This window comes from Capricornis sumatraensis, chromosome 2 (assembly GCF_032405125.1).
Source record: "Capricornis sumatraensis isolate serow.1 chromosome 2, serow.2, whole genome shotgun sequence".
In the NCBI taxonomy this organism is placed as follows: domain Eukaryota; kingdom Metazoa; phylum Chordata; class Mammalia; order Artiodactyla; family Bovidae; genus Capricornis; species Capricornis sumatraensis.
Window position 1 is genome coordinate 116,068,950 of NC_091070.1, and position 22,169 is coordinate 116,091,118.

At 54.8% G+C, this 22,169-nt stretch overlaps 1 protein-coding gene across 1 annotated transcript; it reads left to right on the top strand.

The window, feature by feature from the left end:
* Positions 1-15,938: 15,938 nt before the first annotated feature.
* On the top strand, positions 15,939-21,068 carry MEX3A (mex-3 RNA binding family member A). Its single transcript, XM_068966690.1, has 2 exons — positions 15,939-16,392; positions 19,960-21,068. The coding sequence occupies exons 1-2, from the start codon at positions 15,939-15,941 to the stop codon at positions 21,066-21,068; spliced, it is 1,563 nt and encodes a 520-aa protein (XP_068822791.1).
* The last annotated feature ends 1,101 nt before the right edge of the window (positions 21,069-22,169 follow it).

The window sequence follows — 22,169 nt, forward strand, 5'->3', positions numbered from 1 at the left end:
CAAGAATACTGGAGTGGGTTGCTATTCCCTTCTCCAGGGGATCTTCCCAACCCAGGAATTGAACCTGCATTGCAGGTGGACTCTTTACCAACTGAACTGGTGGGTCTGTCTCTTCCCTTTATTCTGAGACACCCAGCATGGTACATAGGGACAGAGAAGTTTCTCTTCACATGTGAGTCGAACATCTCAACATATCTCCCTCCTGAACAGGTACTCCCAAAGCTCTATTTCTCCCTCTACTTTTTCCATTCACCCTACTCTTCACCACCTAATTCTAGCCCCGCCTGCCTCCCACGTGCCTCTCGCTGCCTCCCTGCATATGCCCTGCAGCCAGGCCTCTCTCCACACCCAGCCCACAGCCGAGTCTCAATACCAGTAGTAACAATAGCTACTGTTTACTGAGTGCTTGCTATGTGACAGGGCCTGATCTAGGTTCTTTCCATTCATTGGCTCATTCGATACCAGGCAGGAGCTAAAAAAAGAGATTGGCCCAAGAACCTGACTTTTCTGATGGCTCAGTACCAGTCTCTCCAGGAGTTCATACCTCTGTCGTCACTGTGTGTAAAAGAGATGGGTTATATGCTAGGCCCTCAATAAATGTTTACTGAAGGAATGAACAATGTAACTGCCTACCTGTGAAGCAGGTCCCATCGCTAGTGAAACATTATCTCTGAGCAGCCCTGAAAGGTGAGCAGGGCAAGGGCATTATTCTCACTTTATAGAAGAGGACTTGGTCCAAGTGAGTGAGGAGAGACCTGCTTCTGGCCGCACAGGTGGTAGTGGGCTCCCGTTCAGTGGCAGCACCTCCGGGCCTTGCAGAGGGTCCTGTGTGGCACAGACAGGGAGCTGCTGTCCAGAACGGGGGTGAGGGTAGGGAAGGATTTACTTGAGAGTTTTCAGGAGTCATGGCTGGAGGAAACCCAGTGGTCTCAACCCTCACTGGGCAACAAAATCACTTGGCGGGGGTGGGGGGTGGGGACACTGCCTCTGTGGTTCAGTGGTTAAGAACCCGCCTTCCAACACAGGGTACATGGGTTCAATCCCTGGTCATGGAACTAAGATCCTGCAACTAAGCCTGAGTGCTGCAACCACTAAGCCCAAGTGTTCTAGAGCCCGTGCTCCGAAACAGGAGAAGCCCGCTCTCGCCACAGCTAGAGAAAGCCCACGTGCCACAGCAAAGACCCAGCATAGCCAAAAACTAATAATAGTAAATCGCTTGGGAGAGGGAGCTTTCAAAACTGCCAGCCCCCAGAGTCTTAGATATTTTGATTCAGTAATTCGTCTAGAGTGGCTGCTGCTGCTGCTGCTGCTAAGTCGCTTCAGTTGTGTCCAACTCTGCAACCCCATAGACGTCAGCCCACCAGGCTCCCTCGTCCCTGGGATTCTCCAGGCAAGAACACTGGAGTGGGTTGCCATTTCCTTCTCCAATGTAGGAAAGTGAAAAGTGAAAGGGAGGTCGTTCAGTCGTGTCCGGACTCTTCACGACCCGATGGACTGCAGCCCACTAGGCTCCTCCGCCCATGGGATTTTCCAGGCACGAGTACTGGAGTGGGGTGCCATTGCCTTCTCCTGTCTAGGGTGGAACCCTGGCATTTTTCGGTAAACACTACTTTAGTCTTTCATTTAACAGATGGAGAAGCTGAGGTTTGGAGCAGGGATCACAATGACAGCTAACACCGAGTGCTGATGGTGCCCGGCTCTGTTCTAAATAGAGCAGGGGGATTATTCACCTGATCCTCACCGTCACCCTTTATGGGAAGGACTGTTATTATCAGCTCCATTTTACGAGTGAGAAAACAAAGTCCAGTGGGTCCAGGGTCACACAACCAATCAGCGGCGGAGCTGGGATTCAGATCCCATAGACCTGGCTTGGAAGCGCACACTCTCAACCCCAGAGTTGCAAAGGGGCCAGTGGCAGAGCCAGGCCCAGCCAGGCACCACCTCCTCTAGACAGAAAGGTCAGAAAGCTGGTGAGAGTGGGTAAACTGAGAGCAGAGAAGCCACAGTCCAGATGGGAGCCCCTCCCTCACGGAGGGGGCAGGGGAGGGGTGATGTGGGGCTGGGCAGTGAGGCAACTTCCCCGTGGGACCACCCTTCCACCTGCCTGCCTCCCTGGCCTCCTGGAGAGGAGCCCTGACCAGCCCCAGCTGAGCCGGCACGTACCCTGTGCTAATTGATGGAGCCTCCTAATTGCTGATCACAAGCAGTCAATTAAGTCAAATTAGGGAGCTAGAGCTAATTAGTGCTCAGCTTCCTACAGCCTCTGGGCACCCCTGGGGTCTGCAGGAACCTGCTGCCCACCTCTCCCCACCCCCAGGGAAGAGAATTGCTGCTTGTAGTGAGCGTGTCAAAAGTTCATTTGGGTTCCTTGCTCTCGTAAGGATCAAGGCTTATCCCCCATCTCTGCCCTCCCGGGCAGCTCTGTCTCCAGTCCCACCACGCATGACTTGCCTTCCTTGACAATCTGACAACATTCATGTCACCCCATAATTCATAAGGATCATCCCATTCACCATCCTGAAAACCCTGGAGGCAGGGCACTCCATATCATCACTGCGGCGCAGAGAGGGTAAGTGCTATACTATGGGATTCCCCTGTGGCTCAGTGGTGAAGAATCCAATCCTCCTGCCAATGCAGGAGACACAGGTTCGATCCCTGGGTCAGGAAGATCCCCTGAAGAAGAGAATGGCAACCCACTCCAGTATTCTTGCCTGGGAAATCCCATAGACAAGAGGAGCCTGGCGGGCTACAGTCCATGGGGGTATCAAAAGAATTGGACCCAACTTAGCGACTTAACAATAACAAAGCTATACTATGTGAGATTTCTCTATTTAATCTGCTGTCCTCCCACTGTTCCTCGGCCTGACTCCAATTCCAAGACCCAGCGTCAAATTCAAAGAGGTTCTTTCTGAGATCACAGAACAGGGGATATAGTTTTCTCTTCTATACTAATTCATTCTGTGACCTTGGAGAAATTGCTTCCCTTCTATGGGCCTCGGTTTTCTCTTCTGCAAAACAGGTGGACTGGGCTAGAAGATTTCCAAGGCATTTTCACCTCCGTCCCTTCTGCTTCAAGGGAAGAGATAGTGAAGAGCTAGAGCTCCTTCTTGCATGTCATGAGGGCCCCGGGATGGGATAGGAATACTCCCTTTCATACTGAAATTCTGGGGGCCCCATGGCTAGACAAGAATGAAACTGTGCTGGGACTTCTCTGGTGGTCCAGTGGTTAAGATTCCATGCTGCCAATACAGGGGGCATGGGTTCCATTCCTGGTTGAGGAACGAAGATCCCACATGCCATGCAGCATGGCCGAAAGATTGAAAAACAAAACACAAATATAATAATACATTGGAAACATAAAAAGGAATGAACTGTCCTGATAGCCGCCAGAGGATGCTGGGAATTGCCCGGCTCTAGCAGGGGCTGGGAGCGGGGAGTAAGGGGGCAAACATGATGACCTTTCTCACCGTCTCTCTCTCTCTCTCACACACACACACACACACACACACAACTACCCCAAAGACAAGGATACATGGAAAGTTGTGGGGGATATTGGATGGCCAGAATTAGGGCCTGCTTCTTTGGACTTGGAAGATGGTGAGAGGCAGGCTAGATGCAGTTTCTGGCTCACATCAGGCTGTACACTTTGCCAAACCCCCTCTCAATCAGGGACGGATTCACAGAGGGCAGGGCAAGCAGGGAGGCTGGGGGAGGTGGAGGGAGTCCCCTCCTGTCTCCTCCTGGGTCTTAGCCACACTGTAACTTGCGTGCGCCTGATCTGCTTTCTGGATCTTCACGAGGATGGTTAGAGTCAGACTAGACTGGATTCCAGTCTTCACTCAGTCACTCATGTCCTACTTCAGTCACCCTGGAGTCACTAGAGTCACCTTTGGCCAGCCTGACAGTTTCCTCTAGTTTCCTCTTCTGTAAGATGGGCTGACACTGATTCCATGGGCCGTTGTGAGCAACAAGCAAGATGAGCATGTCCAGTGAGAAGCAAGGGCCCTGCCCCTTGTCAGGGCTCAGTTCCCCTCGAAGCATCTGAAAGAGCACAGGTCCAGGAGCTGTGGTCAGGGGAGCGTGTGCTGAACACCAAGCAGGAGCCGCAAGGCATCCGGTGCCTAGCACCCAGGCCCTCTGCAGCTTTCCTTTCCTGCGGTGAGTCACTCCTCACCACCCTGGGGACTCAGGAGTCCCCAGCTTGCCACAAACAGTACGATTGTCATAGAAACCAGGCCTCCCCTTCCTCTCTGATTGATTTCACCACATTGTCCCCCACACTCTCTCCGGTTTCTAGATCTCTGCTTTTGACTCACTGATTGAATCGCTTCACATTCCTGTGCCCAAGATACTATCAACCTCGTCCCCGCTTCATGGTTTGCGCCCACAGCCCCTCAAGCAGGGCCCCTTTCCCCAATGGCCTCTGCTCCCCTCTCTGCCAGGTGAGGCTGGGCACCCCCTAGAAAAATGTCTGCCCAGGAGAGATGAGTGAGCGTCAGCCCCAGCTCTGGCTCCCCCGCCACCTCCTACGTCAGGGGCCCAGTTCAAACTCCTTTAGCGCGGGATTGTGAAACCAGCAAGGGCAAGGGAGGTGGCCACGGGCAGAGACTGACGGGCACTGGCGCCACCTGCTGGCCCCGGGGGGACCAGCCCCACCTTCTCCCTATAGGTGGGCGTGCCCAGGCTAGTCCTGAGTGGCAGAAGGCCCTGGTTCTGTGTCTTGTCAGAGCAGTCATCCACGTCACCCGTTCCTTCCTTCATTCACAGATATTCACAGATCTGTGTGCCCCAAAGAGCTCTCTTCCTCGTGGAACAAGCAATTAAAATGGCACGAGTGCCCCAAAAGAAGCAGCTCTGGAAGGCAGGGACAGGGAACCAGGCCCCTAACCAGGGGTGACTAAGCTAAGTCCTGAGTAACAATCACCAACATTCATGAAGCACTTTCTGTCCACTAGACGCTACGTCAGTACTTTACATGCCTCCTCCCACTAATCACACGTCAAACCCATGAGGCAATTGCTACCATTATCTTCACTTTATGGATGAGGAAAACAAGTTCAGAGACATTAAGTAATTTGCATGGGGCTCGTGGGTAGTGCCACCTGCCTGCCTGTAGCCCAGGTGTGGAGGACAGCCACACTATGGGCTCCTGCTTGAATAGCTGGGCAGAAAGGCCGGACAAAGTGCGTGTCAGGTGGAGGAAACTACAGGCCTAGGAGCCACTGGCCCTGGGGACAGAGGAGGAGAGATGAGCAAAGGAGGCTGAAAAAGAGCACCAGGCAAGCAGGAGAAAGGTCAGAAAAAAACGCATTTGGAGAAGGAAGACGGGACCAGCAGGGTCAGAGGCCAGTGGCTGAGCAAGACTGAAAATGGAGACTGGACTCAGCCCCCGCTCTGAGGGAGCCGGTTAGTGTGGCAAGGTGGGGCCAGACGGCCTGGAGAGCAGGGCAGGCAATCCCTCTGCACAGGTCTGACCTCAGGGCTTGGGCCAACCAACAGGCTTGGAGCAGCCTGGGAAGGCTGTCTGGGAGAGGCATGCAGAGTTACCACCAGGCAGGCCAAGGAAGTACCTCAAGAAAACTGGTAATAAGGGTGGCAATAAGGGTATAACTGGCTTCCCACACGGCGCTACTAGTAAAGAACCTAGCTGCCAGTGCAGGAGATATGAGACACGGGTTCGATCCCTGGGTCGGGGAGATCCCCTGGAGGAGGAAATGGCAACCCACTCCTGTATTCTTACATGGACAGAGGAGCCTGGTGGGCTACAGTCCATGGGGTTGCAAGAGACCCGACTGAAATGACTTAGCCGAAGATATATCTGGCAACCTGGGTACAACTAGCCAAGTCCCAAACTGGACACAACTGGGGAGCAGCCTGGCCCTCAGGCTCTGGCGGGCGGTGGGGTGGTGGGGGGGGCGGCTTATGCAAGGATGTTAAAACAAGAAAGTGCCTGGAAGGCCTTTTAGCCCAAGCCACCCCACCTGTAGTCCTGAGTGGGAGGTGGCTTGTACCTGTTGGTAACAGACCTTGCTCACATTGAAATCAGCCATGGTGAGAGAATTTACACCCTGGAAATCGACAACTGCCACAAACCAGGGCTTCCCCTCACCCCACCCGTTATTAAACGTGTGCAAGTTCATCTCTGTTCTACCTCTCCTGCCCCCACTTTACAGAAGAGGAAACTGAGGCCCAAGGATGAGGAGTGACTTTTTCAGTATTATACAGTAATTTTCTTCCGCTTGCTCATTTATCATTTGCTTAACAAATTTTTATGGAGTGCCCCACCTGTTAGACTTTGGGGAGACATGTCCCTTGTCCTGGGGGCACCTGAAGTCTGGACTAGTGTACAGAACATGTACCCCAGCTGTGGCACTGAGGGCTGATAACCACAAAAGGGATGGGTGCCAGAGCCACGGCAGACTCAGGAGGACACCAGCGTCCATCAGCATGGCCAGGAAGGCCTCTCGGAGGATGAGACTCCTGAGCGAAGCTCTGAAGGATGAGTGGGAGACAGATAAGACGATGGAGGCGAGAGGGCTGGAGGCAGAGAGAACAGCATCTGAAAAGGTGTAGCAGGGGGGAGGGCCTGGCAGGGGCACGTGACCTGTGGGCACCTCTTCGTACTCTCAAGGACCCCAGGTCCAAGACTCCTTTTACCAGCAGCAACCGAGAGGAGGGGTACACTGCTTAGACCCCTTCGGAGCCATCAGTCAGAAGTCACAACCAGCGAATTAGCACCAGTATTGAGTTCCTGCTGGATATGAGTTCTAGACTAGGCACTGGGGAGAGGAGGAATCCAGTGAGGGTGTATCTGAAGCATCACCCCCTAGGGGATCCGATAAGGAATGTCTGTGAGGGCCAGGGTAGGGGGTGAGGAGGGCAGGGGAGAGATGCAGTTGGGTGTGGAGGGTGGGAGGTACGATGGAAAAACAGCGGGAGAAGATGAATATTTGGTGGGGTGTGGGGGCCAGAGGCCGTTCAAGAGGAAAGGATGGATGAGCACGCACCGCTTCTAAGCAACAAACATTAAGCACTTACTGTGTGCCAGGCACAGGTGCGGGGAATACAAGAGTGGATTAGAGCCCGTCACTGTCTTCAAGTGGCTCCCAGGTACTGGGGAGACAGAACTGTAAATGGACAGTTACAATATAGTGTGATCAATGGTAAGACATCCCCAAAAATGACCAGGGGAGATTTCCCGGTGAAAATAACATGTAATTTGAGTCCCGCAAGATGAACCAGTATGAGCCAGGTGAAGTGTGAGGGAACAGTAGATGGGACAGCCCAGGCCAAAGCTGGATGACAGGCAGAACAAGCTGTGCTGAAAGCCTGAAAGAGGGCCCATGTGGCTGGGGTGGAGGGAGGAAGGGCAGGAGCAGCTGGACTGCTGGGCAGAGGGAGGAACGTGAAGGATGTTCTAGAACACACTAGGGAGGGAACTAGGGGCTAAACCAGTGGTCCAGAGGTTAAATCTCAGTGTTTCCAATGCAGGGGGTACAGGTTCAATCCCTGATCAGAAAACTAAGATCCCACGAGCTGCATAGCCAAAAAAAAGAGGGGGGGTTTAAGTAAGCCACCTGAGGGCTTCCCTGGTGGCTCAATTCTAGGGTAAGTCTGCCTGCCAATCCAGGAGACACGAGTCCAATCCCCAATTCTGTAAGATTCCACATGCCGTGGAACAAGAGATACTGGTTCAATCCTTGGGTTGGGAGGATCCCCTGCAGAAAGAAATGGCCACCCACCCCAGTATTCCTGCCTGGAGAATCCCAAGGACAGAGGGGCCTAGTGGGCTCCAGCTGACGAGGATGCAGACAGCTGGACACGACTGAGCACAGCACAAACCATGCCGAGGAGTTTGGTCTTGGATCTAATGACAATAGGGAGCTGATAAAGGGCTTTAAGAAGAAGAGTCTCATGATCAGATTTTTTTTTTTTTTAAATGATCGCTCTGGCCACCTTGTGGAGCATGGATTGAAGGGGCAGGGGAGACAAGAGTGGAGAAGAGAGACCGGTAAGAGATTACTGCAGACAGGAAAGTATGATGACTTGGATCAGGAGGGTAGCAGTGGCAGTTGATGGATTTGGGAAATGTTTTGGGGCGCAGTTGACAGAACTTGTTGATGGGTTAGATGGGAGGAATTAGGGAAAAGACAGGAATCATAGATAGCTTGAGCCACCAGGTGGAGGGTGATGTCATTTACCAGAAGCAGGGGACGGGGGAGCAGGTTTGGACTGTTGTCACAGAGCCAGGACTAAAAACTCAGGACTCCTGATTCCAAGCCAGCACCTGTTTTCCCTGGGGGGACTGCTGGGAGAAGGTGGGGAGAATGTGGGACAGAGGAAGAGGAAGCAAAGGGAAGAAGATAACAGTAACCACTGCTAAGTCAGCACCAGGCACTGTGCTGGTATACATGCCCAGCTAAATTCTCACAACATGACCATCCTTTCTAAATCAGCCACCTCACCTTTCTACCCCGATATCCTGCTTTGCTCTTCCTCACAGTGATTACCACTACCAGCAATTACATGATTTACTTGCTTATTCTCTATCTCCCCTCTCCCACAGAATATCAGCTCCATGAGAGTGAGGAGCTGGTCTGTCTGGTTCAGTGATATCTCCAGGCACCTGGAACAGTGCCTGACACAACAAATGTTCAATATGTATTTATTGGATGAAAACTTATATCTCCTTATCAGTTTTATTATTATTCCCCTTCGGATCCAAGTCGGTGGTACTCAAATGTCTGATTAGCCTGGCCCCAAACAGTGTCTTCCAGGGACTCAGAAGGTCAACTGGACATGAACCAGTCCTGAGCAGTGGAGAGGGCTCAGGATGACCTGGGGAGCTGGTCAGACCATGTGGATGCCCAGGTCGTGGCCACCTGGCTTTTTCATCAGACTGGTAACCTTATCTCCCATATGTTAGATGCCCTGCCAGCAAAGGGCAAAGTGGAAGCTGGAGATGACACCTGACGAGGCAGGATTGGGCACAGAGCCCTAGCTTGGGCAGGAAGAAACCTCTGGGCCTTGGTGTCCAAGCCCACCCTGGAGCTGCTCCCGGTAGCTGGTCTGCAGCGCCACCTCGTGGCCAAAGTTCAGAGACGCTTTTCCTCCCCCTGTCCCCTGCTGCTCAGAATCCAGGCAAGCTGGCCACTAGTCCAACTTGCAAGCTTCCTGAGTACCTCTAGCATCAGTCTTCAGCCATCCCTCCAGTCCTTTCGCTTTGAATGAACCTCTCTCATCCTCAGGGACTCCAGATCCACTTCATGCAGGAAGCCTCTTCTGGTCAGTGATCACTCTCCTTGGCCTCCAGACTACTCACTGGGTATCACTGTTTACCTCTGGGTTCTTAGACTTTGGGGTCAGACAAATCTGGCTTTGAACACTGGGGTGTCCATTTACCAGCTGTGTGACCTGAGCAAGTTACCTAATCTCTCCAACCCTTAGGTCCCTGACGCTAAGCAGAGATGGCAATTCCAGTCTCACAGGGATGTGAAGAGGATTAAATGAGATCGAGAAATGAGATCAAGTCTGTAAATGCAAAGAGCCTAGCAATAAGAAAACTCGGGAAATAGAAAGTCCCTTCCCACCCCTCTCAAACTTCCTCTTCCCTTTCCTGAAAAAGGAAGCATGATGAAATAGAAGGCGCAAGTCACAGGACCTGGGTTCTCTCGGCCGTGGTTTTCTTGCTCTCTGTAAAATAAGGCCATGAGACAACTGCTAAATCTATTCATTCATCTACTCACTCACTCACTCATTCATTCAGTTTCTAGTCCACCTATGACATTCTAAACAGTGAATATGTCTTTTATATCCATTCATTCACCTGTGCCAGATGCTATCTTATGCTTCAGTACCAACCTGCTAGTATCCAGCCCAGTGCCTGCCACAGAGAGGGCACTGGAGAAAATCCTTCCCCAACAATCTACCAAGAACATGTTTCCTGCCTCCCCTTCCCTGCCCCAAGAGAACACCCAGCCCTGCCTGGCACCAGGTGCCCCTCCCCCTCCTCAGCCTGAGAAACCAGAGCTGGCGCCACCGGGTGAGGAATCTGGGGACCAACTGTCACAGCTCCGGTATCACCCGCCTCTGGGACGCCTGGGTCCGACCCTGAATCCCAGTGGGGCTCTATCTGCCAGCTGTCCTGGGGGACCCTAGCTCTGCCCCAGCCCCTCTGAGCTGCTCTCCCTGGGGAAATCAGAGAGGGCAGGCGACCTGCTGGGGGGAGTTCCGGAGTGGTAGTGAAGGAGGAACAGAGAGGAGTTTGTCTGTCCAAGTCCAAACCTCAGGCTGGGCGGCAAAGCCCTTGGAGACTGGGTCCACAGCGGAGGACCCAGAGTGGCCTCCTTTCTCCTCCAAACTCTGCAGGCCTCCAAGTCCCAAAGGCTGTTTTGCCCTCACATTTATTCCTGTTTGGCCATGTTCTGTGGGTCAGATAGGCTAGTTTCTGTGTCTTTCTGTGGGCAGAGAGCAAGCCTGCCATTTCTTTTGTGTGTCCTACAACAGAATTTTACCCAATACATTCTCCCTGATGGAAATGAATGAGTTGGTTGTATTTGAGCAATACACCCAACAGAGGGAATACCGGCTGCACTCTCAGCAGGAAGGATGATGTTAGATCACAAGGCAGACTTCCCATAAGGGAGGAATATTAAGAAAAGAAAACAAAAACCCCATAAAGTTCAGTAGAGGAGGTTCAGTAGGACCGATGGAGGTGGCTTCTCGAGTGTAGCAGGGATACACAGGTGAGATAACCTCTGTAAGGACCAGCCAGCTTAGAAAGGCAGCCTTGGTGGTAGCCTCCTGTGTTTGCCTCCCTCCCCAGGGGCTCTGAGAAAAGGACAAGGGAGGGGCGGCATCAGGTCTGTGCCCCATCCCTTGATACCTGGTGCCTGGACAGCAATAACAGGTGCCCAGTTTTGCTAGAAAAGGGACATAGACGCACAGAGATAAGCACAGTCCGGACCATCCATCCCACCCCTGTCCTCCAGCCTCCACTGGAGTTCTGGGCCACCCCACTCTCAACTAGGTCACCTTTCCTGCCTTGCAGCCAGACCTGTGGGTACACATCCCCACCCACACATACACAACTTGCACACAGACACACATGCTCGTAGCGCCAACTCAACAACTCCATAGGGGCCTCTTTCCACAGGCCTGAGGCCGTGTGTGTGTGAGAGAGACATATATAGAGTTGGCTTGCATTCCAGGGCTCAACAGGAATTATGTTTGGATCTCTCTGTTTGTTTGTTTGGGATGATCTTATTTCTGCAAGTCTAGATCCAGAACTGACTTCAGGTGACTCACAGTGGGTCAGGATCTCCTCCAGCGCCTGGCACATCCTAAGAACTCAATAGGAAGTAGTTAGCTGAATGAACGCATTAAAATTAATTAATGAAGACCAGAGTCTAGCGAAAGTCAATTGCCAACCAGGGCCCCCAAACTAGCATTGATTGAACATCTAAAATGAGCCAGACACTGTGCTAGGAACTTGGCTTATTATTTCCATTTGAAAGATGAGGAAATCGAAGCGCAGCAGTTATTGACTGTTCAAGAAGCATAACAGGGACTTCCCTGGTGATGCAGTGGATAAGAATTCACCTGCCAATGCAGGGGACATGGGTTCGACCTCTGGTCCGTAAAGATTCCACATGCCTTGGAGCAACTAAGCCCGTGTGCCGCAGCTACCGAGCCCGCACTCTAGAGCCCTCGAGCCACAACTACGGAGCCTGATGCTGGAGTTGCTGAAGCCTGTGCACCTAGAGCCCGTGCTCCCCAGCAAGAGAAGCCAGTGCAGTGAGAAGCCCGCAAACGGGAAGTAGGGTGGCCCCCACTCACTGCAACTAGAGAAAGCCCGCGTGCAGCAACGAAGACCCAGTGCAGCCACGACCCAACAAATAAATAACCAAGAAGCATAACAAGCAGTGCTCTTGGCTCCAGAGGCCACCTCCTTCCTCTTACACCATGATGCTTGGAATGTGCAGTTTCACTCACCACACCCTTACAGAGTTTCTGCTCGGAGTAGGGCTGTGTGCTGGACACTGGGAGACCAGGGTGGGACACAATGACAAAGGTGAGACACACAGTCCTGTCCTCCAAGGTCCTGAAGGGGACATATGCCACCTACCCACCTTTCTGGTCATAGGCAGAGTGCAGGATGGGGAGGGGTGGGCATAGCTGTCGATTTCCAAGCAAAATTGTTTAAGTAAGGCCTTCGGTCCTCATGGTCGTAATTCTAGATTGAGTAGGCAGGGACTTCCCTGGTGGCGCCGTGGGTAAGAAGCCACCTGCCAATGCAGGGCACACGGGTTTGACCCCTGGTCTGGGAAGATTCCACATCCAGCGAGCAACCATGGCCACGCGCCACAACTTCTGAGCTCCTGCTCTAGGACTACAAATACCGAGCCTGCGAGCCTGCGTGCTGCAACTACCGAACCCGCTGGCGCTCCCCAACATGAGAAGTCACTGCAGTGAGAAGCTTGGGCGCTGCAACGAAGAGGGGCCCCCGCTTATCACAGCTAGAGAGAGCCCATGAGCAGCAATGGGGATCCAGTGCAGCCCCCACCCGACCTAAAAATAATAATATAATAAATAGACTGGGTAGGAAGAGGGAGAGGAGAATGGGAGCTGCTGGACAGAAACAGCTTGGCCAATATGTCAGCGGATGAGGGGAGTCCCCTGAATAAAGGAGGCCACCCACTTCCGGAAGTGAGGAAAGAAAGAAAGCGGAGGTGTTAGTCGCTCAGTCGCTTCCAAATCTTCGCAACCCCGTGGACTGTAGTGCCAGGCTTCTCTGTCCATGGACTTCTCCAGGCAAGAATACTGGAGTGGGTTGCCATTTCAAAGGACTCATCAAATAAGTCATTTAAAGACTTCAGAATAGGGAACCCCCTGGCAGTCCAGTGGTTTAGGACTTGAGTTTTCACTGCCAAGGGCACAGGTTTGAGCCCTGGTCAGGGAACTAAGATCTCACAAGCCCCTCAGCCAAACAGTAACAATGACAAAGCCCTCCCCTCTCAAGGTGCACGCCCCACCCCCTCTGCTGCACTCTGGCAGGTCCCCTGTAGGTGAATGTACCCCCACACAATTTGGAGGCACACACCTCTGTGTACACCCATGCCCCAGACCTAAGTGCATTCACACACAGCCTGCCCTCCAGGTGCCAAGTGCCTCTCTTGCCTTGGATATTTGGAGTCAATGGGAGCCTGAGGGTGGACCCATGGCACATGAATACACCCCGGGGGGCTGATTAGTCCTTGCTGGATCAGTGAGAGGGGGTCCAGCAGGGACTGCCCCTTCCTCTACCCCCTCTTTAGTCTGCCTCTTTGCATTCAGCAGCTGCCCCCTCCCCGCTCACTTACACTTGTTTCTGTTCTTTGTTTTCCTCCCTGGCCAGATCCCCAAGGCTTCTTTGATCATTAACCTCCTGCTTTAATTAGCTGAGTGGGGAGGAAAGTGGAAGCAGGGAGAATTCAGGAATGGGTGTCTAGGGGGAATCTCATTTTGGTGGGGACAGGAAGGCTTCGACCAGCTGGTGACAAAAGTGCCTGGCACACGGTCAGACCTACACAACTGTCTGCGATTTCTGATAATGTGCAAAACAGTCACCTGTCCACAGAGCGGGAGGCTTCCCCCACGGCTCCCAGGTCCCCCAGCCTGGGTTCCTGGGGTAGGAGAGTGGACAAGAGCAGGGAACAGCCAAAGGTCTCATCTCTCCAATTCTTCCTCTCTCACTCTTGCTTAGAGGTGGGAGCACTTAATCCCCCCAAAAAAAAGGTTTGTTGCTAATTTTGTTTAATCTTTGATCCAGAGGGCATCTCACCCCCAATTCTGGGGCCTTCCAGTGTTTCTCTCTCATGGTTTCCTTCCCTGGATCTTCCGCTGGGCAAAGAGCAAGAGACCCACAGTAGGCCAACTCCCACGCCCTCCCGAGATCCTCCTGTCTCCCACCCTCCCCTTGGTGTGCAAGTTTACTCTTTCCAAGAATCAATTTAGGGAACTGGGCTTCGCAGCTCAGCCCTCACTGCCTCACAGTGCCTGGTCTATGAGGTCATCTCCTCCGTTCCCCCATCCCCCTGCCTCCAAGCAGGACGTTACCTCACAAACTAGCTCAGATTTTTGGTTTCCAAGGCACTCCAAAAAAGAACACCCACCCATTCCTATCAAACTCTTTTGGGAAGTTCTTCTTAAAAGTCCGTCCTCAAGCCCTCAGGTTGCAGTGCCATCCTCTCTCTTACTGGGAAAGACCCAGGCATAAAAAGGGTGACAAAAGAAATGCCGAAGCTATGGGATAAGGGGAGAAGAAAAGATTGCATTACACTCCAACTTCCACAAACTCCCCTAAAAATACTCAGCTCTCCAATTCACGACTTAAAAACTGATTTTTACTTTCACCAAATTTCCAGAGCCAAAGGAGCTGAATTAGTGGGTTTTCACTGGGGGAGAGGTGGGTGAGGCAAAGTGGAATGATGGTGACGGCCAAAGAACAGAGCACCCCCAAGCTAAACGGATGGCCCGGGCCTGAGGAAGTCTGGGTCTCCATTCCACCCGGTGTCTTCTTTCCTCCTTCCGTCGCACCCAAAGCTCGTGTGGCTCTCACCCGAAACTGTTAACTCCTATCATGCCTTTAAGACTTCCCTTGCCTCCCCGCTCTCGGTCCCGTACTTCTCTCCACCCCTCCATCCTCCTCACCTCATTTCTCCACAGCCCTCCCAGCTCCCCTCCACTGATCAGAAGGATGTTAACTAACTCACCTCCCAGTCGGTGCTTCTCTGATCTCCGAGACTGGGGGGAGGGAAGGGAGGAAGGGGGATGGCTTGCCGCTTGGGGAAGAGGGGACCCCGTCTTTTGCCAGGGGGTCCCACCCTCCAACCCGGCACCCCATCCCGGCCCCCCACCCCCACCCCCCAGCGCGCAGAGCCGTGTTCTCCACGCATCGCCGCTGCGGGCTTTGTCTGCTCTGCGGAGAGCCTCTGCCCGCGGCCCGGAGCCGGGATCGACTCTGGGAGAACGGGAGGGGGGAGCGGAGAGCGGAGAGGGAGCGCGGCAGGGAGGGGGAAGAGGGGAGAGAAAGCCAGAGAAAGCCGCAGTGGCCCAGCCGGGACAGCTCCCCGCCCTCTCCCCCCGCCTCATTACCATAAGAAAGAGGGACCTAAGACTGGCCGGGATCGCGAAGGAGCCCGTTTTGGGAGGGGGGCACACTCCATTGGCCTGTTTTCAACCCGTTCCGTTTCTGTACACTGACTCCTTTCCTCTTTAAAAATGAGGGACCTCGACTGCCTTCCCACCCCCAGCTTCGCCTCCCAGCAGAGCGTAAAGACCGAAGGCACATCCCTATCTTCCTCGGGTCAGGGAATTCGTCCCCGCGCCCCCGAGGGCGGGAAACTACAACTCCCGGCATGCCCCGGGCGCCCCCGGCGCGCCCCCCTCCCGTCAGTTCCATGCTGCTCCATCCAGTTCATTTAAAACAAAAGAGTTTGAGCGCTGGAAGGGGCTGGGCTCTATTGGGGGCCACTGAGCGCCGCTCCTGGACTGGGGCTCGGTGCGGGAGCCTAAGGGGGGCGTCTGGACGGTGGGGTCTAGAGACTCCCGGGACCGAGGCGGGAGGGGTGGGGGCAGAGATCCCGCAGCCCCCCGCCCCCCCGTCACCCCCGGAGAGGAGAGGAGAGGAGATCTGCTTTCTCGGTTTTGCTTCTCTATCCCCCCACCCCCACCCCGGGGGCTGGGGCGAGGGGAGTCGGGTTACAGGGTGTTTGGGGAGGGGGGCTTAGAGGGAGGGTCTATCTTTCTATCTCGCTTTCTTCCCCCCTCCCCAGTTCTTTGTTCCCCCCTCCCCACACACCCCCCTCCTCTCCTCTCCCCTCCCCTCCTCTCTCCCCTTTTCCCTTCCACCACCTCTCTCTCTCCCTCTCTCTCTCTCCCCCAGCTTTTGTTTCGCCATGCCTAGTCTAGTGGTATCTGGAATAATGGAAAGAAATGGGGGCTTTGGAGAACTAGGATGTTTCGGGGGAAGCGCTAAGGACCGAGGGCTGCTGGAAGACGAGCGCGCCCTTCAGCTGGCTCTCGATCAACTCTGCCTCCTGGGTTTGGGGGAGCCCCCCGCCTCCACGGCGGGCGAGGACGGGGGAGGTGGGGGGGGCGGCGCCCCCGCGCAGCCGGCCGCCCCCCCGCAGCCGGCCCCGCCGCCGCCGCCCGCGGCGCCCCCGGCCGCCCCGACGGCGGCCCCCGCGGCGCAGACGCCCCAGCCCCCCACCGCCCCCAAAGGGGCCAGCGACGCCAAGCTCTGCGCTCTCTACAAAGAGGCCGAGCTGCGCCTGAAGGGCAGCAGCAACACCACCGAGTGTGTACCAGTGCCCACCTCCGAGCACGTGGCAGAGATCGTGGGCAGGCAAGGTAAGCGGGCACCGGGACCGCGGAGAGGGGCTGGAGTTGGGGGGCACCCCATCCCTAGCAGGGAAAGTTCACTTCCTCCCTCCTTGCCCGCCTCTGGCTCAGTCCCTTCCCCACAAAGGGGGACCCGCCCCCTACCCTGACTCCGAAGTGCCTCAAAGTTCCCTGCTACCCCCTAGTTGGAACTGTCCTCCAGATCCTTCCTTCCCTAGGGCTCTGCCCTTAGACAAAGAAATATCCTCTCTCGGAGAGAGGGAAAAAGGAGGGGGATCGGTTTTCCAATCCGGGGAGGCTGTCCGGAGGGGGTGTCCACTCGTAGCCAGAAAAACTGGCCGAATGTGCAAAAGAGTTATTCAGGAGCCCCAACTACGGCATCTACTAGTGGTTTGGGGAGGGGGCACCCCTGGGACCCCCAGCCACCTGGAGTTACAGACTTTGGGGGAGACCTGGCCCGGGAAGGCAGACTGAGTATCTGTCTCTTTGTTGGGCTGAGTGTAGGAATGGAAGGGGGTGTGGCTCATGGGAGGGTCCCAGCCTGGGGGTGAGGTGGGGAAGGGGGGCTGCTGGGAGGAGGGAGTCCCGTGGTCACCCGCACACTAAAGTTGGATGGTCTATGGGATTTTGGAAGGGGTGCCTCCAGCGAAGTGCCACGTCCCGGTGTGGACCTCTTCTCCTCCCTCTCAGGCTTTTGTTCTGGGCTGGCCACGGCAAGGGGCCAGAGGCCTGGAGAAGGGTCTCTGGTAGTGAGAGAGTAGGACTGGCTGGGAAGGGGCATGCTGAGGGGTGAGGAACCGTCACCTGGAGATTTGCTGGAGGGCATGGGTCTGGGTGTGTTGTTGGGGAGGGGGGGGTGGGTACAGAATTAATCCAATGTAGAGTGTCTGATACCACACCCTCCTCTGCTCCAGCATCCCTGGGCGGGTGGGGGTGGGAATGTTGGTAAGGGTCCAGATTGAGCAGACGGGATCCTGGGGACCCTTCCCTCTCCCAGTCTCCCAAAGGGGAGTGGGGGGGGGTGGGATTTGGAAATTGCAAGGGGGCTGGACTGGGGAGGTGTGGGCTGGGGGAGGAGCAGGGGAGGAGCTGTCCCACAGTGGGGAACAATAGAGAAGCTGCATTCCGGCTGGGAGTGAAGCAGGAGGCCGGCTGCTGGCTGGTGAGGAGGGGAGGCAGGTCAGGGGGGCCCCTACTCCACATCACACCTCGTCTACCCGAAGTGTGGGGGGTTGGGGGGATTTTGCTGGGAGATCCAGAATGGAGGAGGGAAAGATGCCACTCCCCGGCGTAGCCCTCATCCCCCTGGGGCACCCCATCTCTTGGGATTTCTGGTTTTAAAAGTTGGATTTCCTCTTGTTGTCAGAAACTAGGGACCCAGAGCCCTGGAATCGGGTGGGGACACTGTTATCTTTTCTTGGGTGCGGGGGTGGTCTTGGGAGGCCCCGGAATTTCATGGAGTCATTCTTTCCTCTTCTGCCTCCGCATCAGATGGGCCTGTCTCTCATAAAAGTAGGGGGATTTCTCCTATTCAGAGAAGACAAGCCTCCTCCTCACTCCTTAAGGAAATGGAAGTCCTTTTTCTTGTCTAACCTCCCTTCTCCTGCTGTGGTGTCAGTGGTGCTCTATTTGACCTCTAGGAAGGTGAAGCCAAGTGGGTCTTCCCTTCAAGAGATGCTTCTTCAGGGTTGGAGCAGGACGAGATCCGCTACCCGTTCTGCATCTCTAGGCCTCTAGCTTTTTCCTTACTTTTATACCTGGCCTGTTCTCCTCGCCCCAATTCCAGTCCCCAAAGACACCTATAACAGCTCTCCTGTAAGTTTAGGGGCCCAAAACTTAGAGCCAGAACCCAGGTGCCTATCAGATGCCATGCAATTAGAAGTTGTAGAAGGGCCTTCACTGTTCCTTCCCCCACCCCCCATGCCTCCCAATCATTTACTGATATTAAAGCAGCAAGGATGTGGGCTTGACAACAGGTAGGACTTCTCAACTGCCAAGAGGTCTGAAGACAAAAAGGGAGGAGCAGATTCTCCTTCCTAAGGTCTCCTGAAGGTGAGGAGAGCTGCCCCCAACCCACTCTCTCCTCCCACATGCCAATCTGGTAGGTTTGGAGAAGAAGCCATCTGGAGTGGAGGAAGGAGAGGGAAAAAAAGATGAGCTCACCTCAGGCCTATGGTTGGAGGGTTAGGCAGAGTCAGAAAACTAGGACCACTGGCATTGGTTGGGGAGTGAGAAAGGGGACTGTAAGTGCGTATCTGGAGACAGGTATGAATGTCTAAATGTGGATGGGGGCAAAAGTTGTGGGCAGGGGTGTATAGGAATGTACTGCGTGTGTCCTGGGAATGATGGGGATGGAAGAGTGGGCTGGATGAAAGGATGAAACACAGGGAATCCATGTGTATGGGGGAGAGGGGTATGTGAAAGTGTGCATTAGACTTGCACCAGAAATAACGTTTAGATAAAGGCAAGCTGCATAGCGGCTTCTAGGTCCGTGTCTGTGTGTGTGCATGTATACACACACACATGTAGCATGTGTGCTTTGAGAAAACATGTGAGTCTCAGAGGTTCTGTGTGAAGATAGGGGCAGGGATAGGGAATCGGAAAAGGAGGAGAGAGGTTTGTCCAGTCAGCCGTCAAGGTCTGCCACCTTTAGACTGCAGTCTGGCCATCCCAGCCTCCCTCACTTTCTCTTTCCCCTTCTCCCTCTTTGTCTCTCTTTGTCTGGGCCATTCTCCTTTCTCTTCCTGCCTCTCTCCTCAGCCTCTCAGTTTTTACCCACTCCTTCTTCAAAGCAGGAGTATGGGTTGAGAACACCTTCTCCCCCGCCTTACTCAGCCCACAGCCCATCTTGGCTCTCCTGCCCCAGAGGACAGGGTGGCAGGAGTGTCCATGAGGTCAGGCACTGTGTCCCTCACACGTCATTATCCTCCTTTCCTCCCTAAAACTGATTCTCAGACCCTTCTTCACCTCCCACACTCCATGAGTTGCTGAAAACTTGCTGTGAATTTGGGACCGGCTGAGAGACACTAATGGGTGGAAGGCATGGGAGCAGATGCGGGTCAGTCCCAGTGTAGACTGGAAGACACTTTTAATGCATGGAGATCAAGTGAGGAGTAGGCTGTAGGCTTCTGAGGGAAGATCAGGGTCAGTGACAGACTGGAATTCGCAGTTGCAGGGAAGGGTGGGTGATTGAGCGACTTGGAAGTATGAGTAACCAGAAATCAGGAGAGAAATTGGGGGAAACAGCTAATCGATGTCGAGGAGTTAGTGAGTAGATGAGCAGCTTGTCTGGGAAGGTCAGTGATTGTTTCAGGGTTTCAAAGAGAATTTGGAGGTCCTACATGGAATTCAAGGGAAAGTTGTGACATTTTGCAATCTGTGGCTGATAGATACCCTGGATAGATTTAAGATACAGTAAGTGAATTGTTCTGGTTAGAGTAGGGGGGGAGGGTTTCCTAGGGGTAGATAGAGGTTCCTGGTGGGCTGGGTATCGGGAGTAGGAGCAGGAGCTTGTTGGCTCCAGCACAAACCTTCTTGCCTTGTGAGTTGATTTCTCTCTTCCCTTCCCTATCCCAGGCTGCAAGATTAAGGCTCTGAGGGCCAAGACCAACACCTACATCAAGACGCCCGTGCGAGGCGAGGAGCCAGTGTTCATGGTGACTGGGCGGCGGGAGGACGTGGCCACAGCCCGCCGGGAAATCATCTCAGCGGCTGAGCACTTCTCCATGATCCGCGCCTCGCGCAACAAGTCGGGCGCCGCCTTTGGAGTGGCGCCTGCTCTGCCCGGCCAAGTGACCATTCGTGTGCGGGTGCCCTATCGCGTGGTGGGACTGGTAGTGGGCCCCAAGGGGGCAACCATCAAGCGCATCCAGCAGCAGACCAACACGTACATTATCACGCCAAGCCGGGACCGCGACCCGGTGTTCGAGATCACCGGTGCGCCGGGGAACGTGGAGCGCGCGCGCGAGGAGATCGAAACGCACATCGCGGTCCGCACAGGCAAGATCCTCGAGTACAACAATGAAAACGACTTCCTGGCGGGGAGCCCCGACGCCGCGCTGGATAGCCGCTACTCCGAGGCCTGGCGGGTGCACCCTTCCGGCTGCAAGCCCCTCTCCACCTTCCGGCAGAACAGCCTGGGCTGCATCGGCGAGTGCGGAGTGGACTCTGGCTTTGAGGCCCCGCGCCTCGGCGAGCAGGGAGGGGACTTTGGCTATGGCGGCTACCTGTTTCCTGGCTATGGCGTGGGCAAGCAGGACGTGTACTACGGAGTGGCCGAGACTAGCCCCCCGCTCTGGGCGGGCCAGGAGAACGCCACGCCCACCTCGGTGCTCTTCTCTTCCGCCTCTTCCTCCTCCTCGTCTTCCGCCAAGGCCCGCGCTGGGCCGCCGGGAGCGCATCGCTCTCCTGCCGCCTCCGCGGGGCCCGAGCTGGCTGGACTCCCGAGACGCCCGCCGGGAGAGCCGCTCCAGGGCTTCTCTAAACTTGGGGGGGGCGGCCTGCGGAGCCCCGGCGGCGGGCGGGATTGCATGGTGTGCTTCGAGAGTGAGGTGACTGCCGCACTGGTGCCCTGCGGACACAACCTGTTCTGCATGGAGTGTGCAGTACGCATCTGTGAGAGGACGGACCCGGAGTGTCCCGTCTGCCACATCACAGCCACGCAAGCCATCCGAATATTTTCCTAAGCTCCTGGCCCCTGGCCTCCTGGGGCCGCTCCCCAGGGGCCCTTCCTGGAGCTGTTTTCCACTGGGGCCTTTTGCAAATCAGTGGTTTGAGGGGCAAGGTGCTTAGATACTCGCTTGCTGGGGAGGGGGGAGGGGAGGCGATGGTGGCTGGAGGGCGGGGCCACTTTCAGAGCCTCTGGTCCCCCTGTCCTGGAAAGGTTGGGAGGGGGGCCAGGCCGGAAATTTTACTAGAGTTACAACTCTGATACCTCAACACACCCTTCAATCCGGAAGCAGCTAAAAGAAACTTGTTTTGCCAGAGGTGGCCGCTAAGGCATCCTGACTCCTTGCCCGCCCAACTCACACTACCCCTTCCTCTAGGGAGGGGATGGGGGACGGGAGAGGGAGAGTTACCATCTGTATCTAGAGGTGCTCCAACAATCCCCAAGCCTCTGGTCCTGACCTCTGACCTCCAACCACGACCCTTTAGACCCTCCACCACCGTGTATTCCGTCTGAGGATTTGTTCTGGGCTTCCAGCAGTATGAGGGGGTTGGGGCCTTTTCAGAAGTCTGAATAGATTTTCTGAGGGGGAAGGGGAGGAAGTATGTCAATCAATAAAGGGCTCAGAACTCGCCCCTCCCCACAAAGCCGGGCTAGAGGAGTCTGGAGAGGCGTGCTCCTCTTCTTTCCCTCCACTCTCTCCTCCCCACCATCCTTCCCTTTGGATTTGCCTCTTTCCTTTGCTCTGTCCTCCAGCTCTTCTCTCGGCTTCCCCTTGCTGGCTGTCACAACCAGCCCTGTCTTGCTCTTCCTCTTTCTTCCCTTCTCGCCTCTCCTTCCTGCTCCATCCAGCCCAGCTTTGGGGACACTATCCCCCTGGGGAGAGGCAGAGGGAAAAAACATTTTGATGGTCCCCTCAATTCCTCTTTGTCATCCAGAGGCCCACTTTTCTCCTCCTCCAAAGAAACACCTCAAGTTCTTGATAGAATGTATCCCTGTTCTCGGTGAATATTTGAAGAGGGGACTAATACTGGGGTACATAAAGGGTCAAGCCTCCACCTTTCTCATCTTTGGGCATTACGTGTAGGGAGCAGTTTGGGGGCTGGGTTTTCTGGTGGTG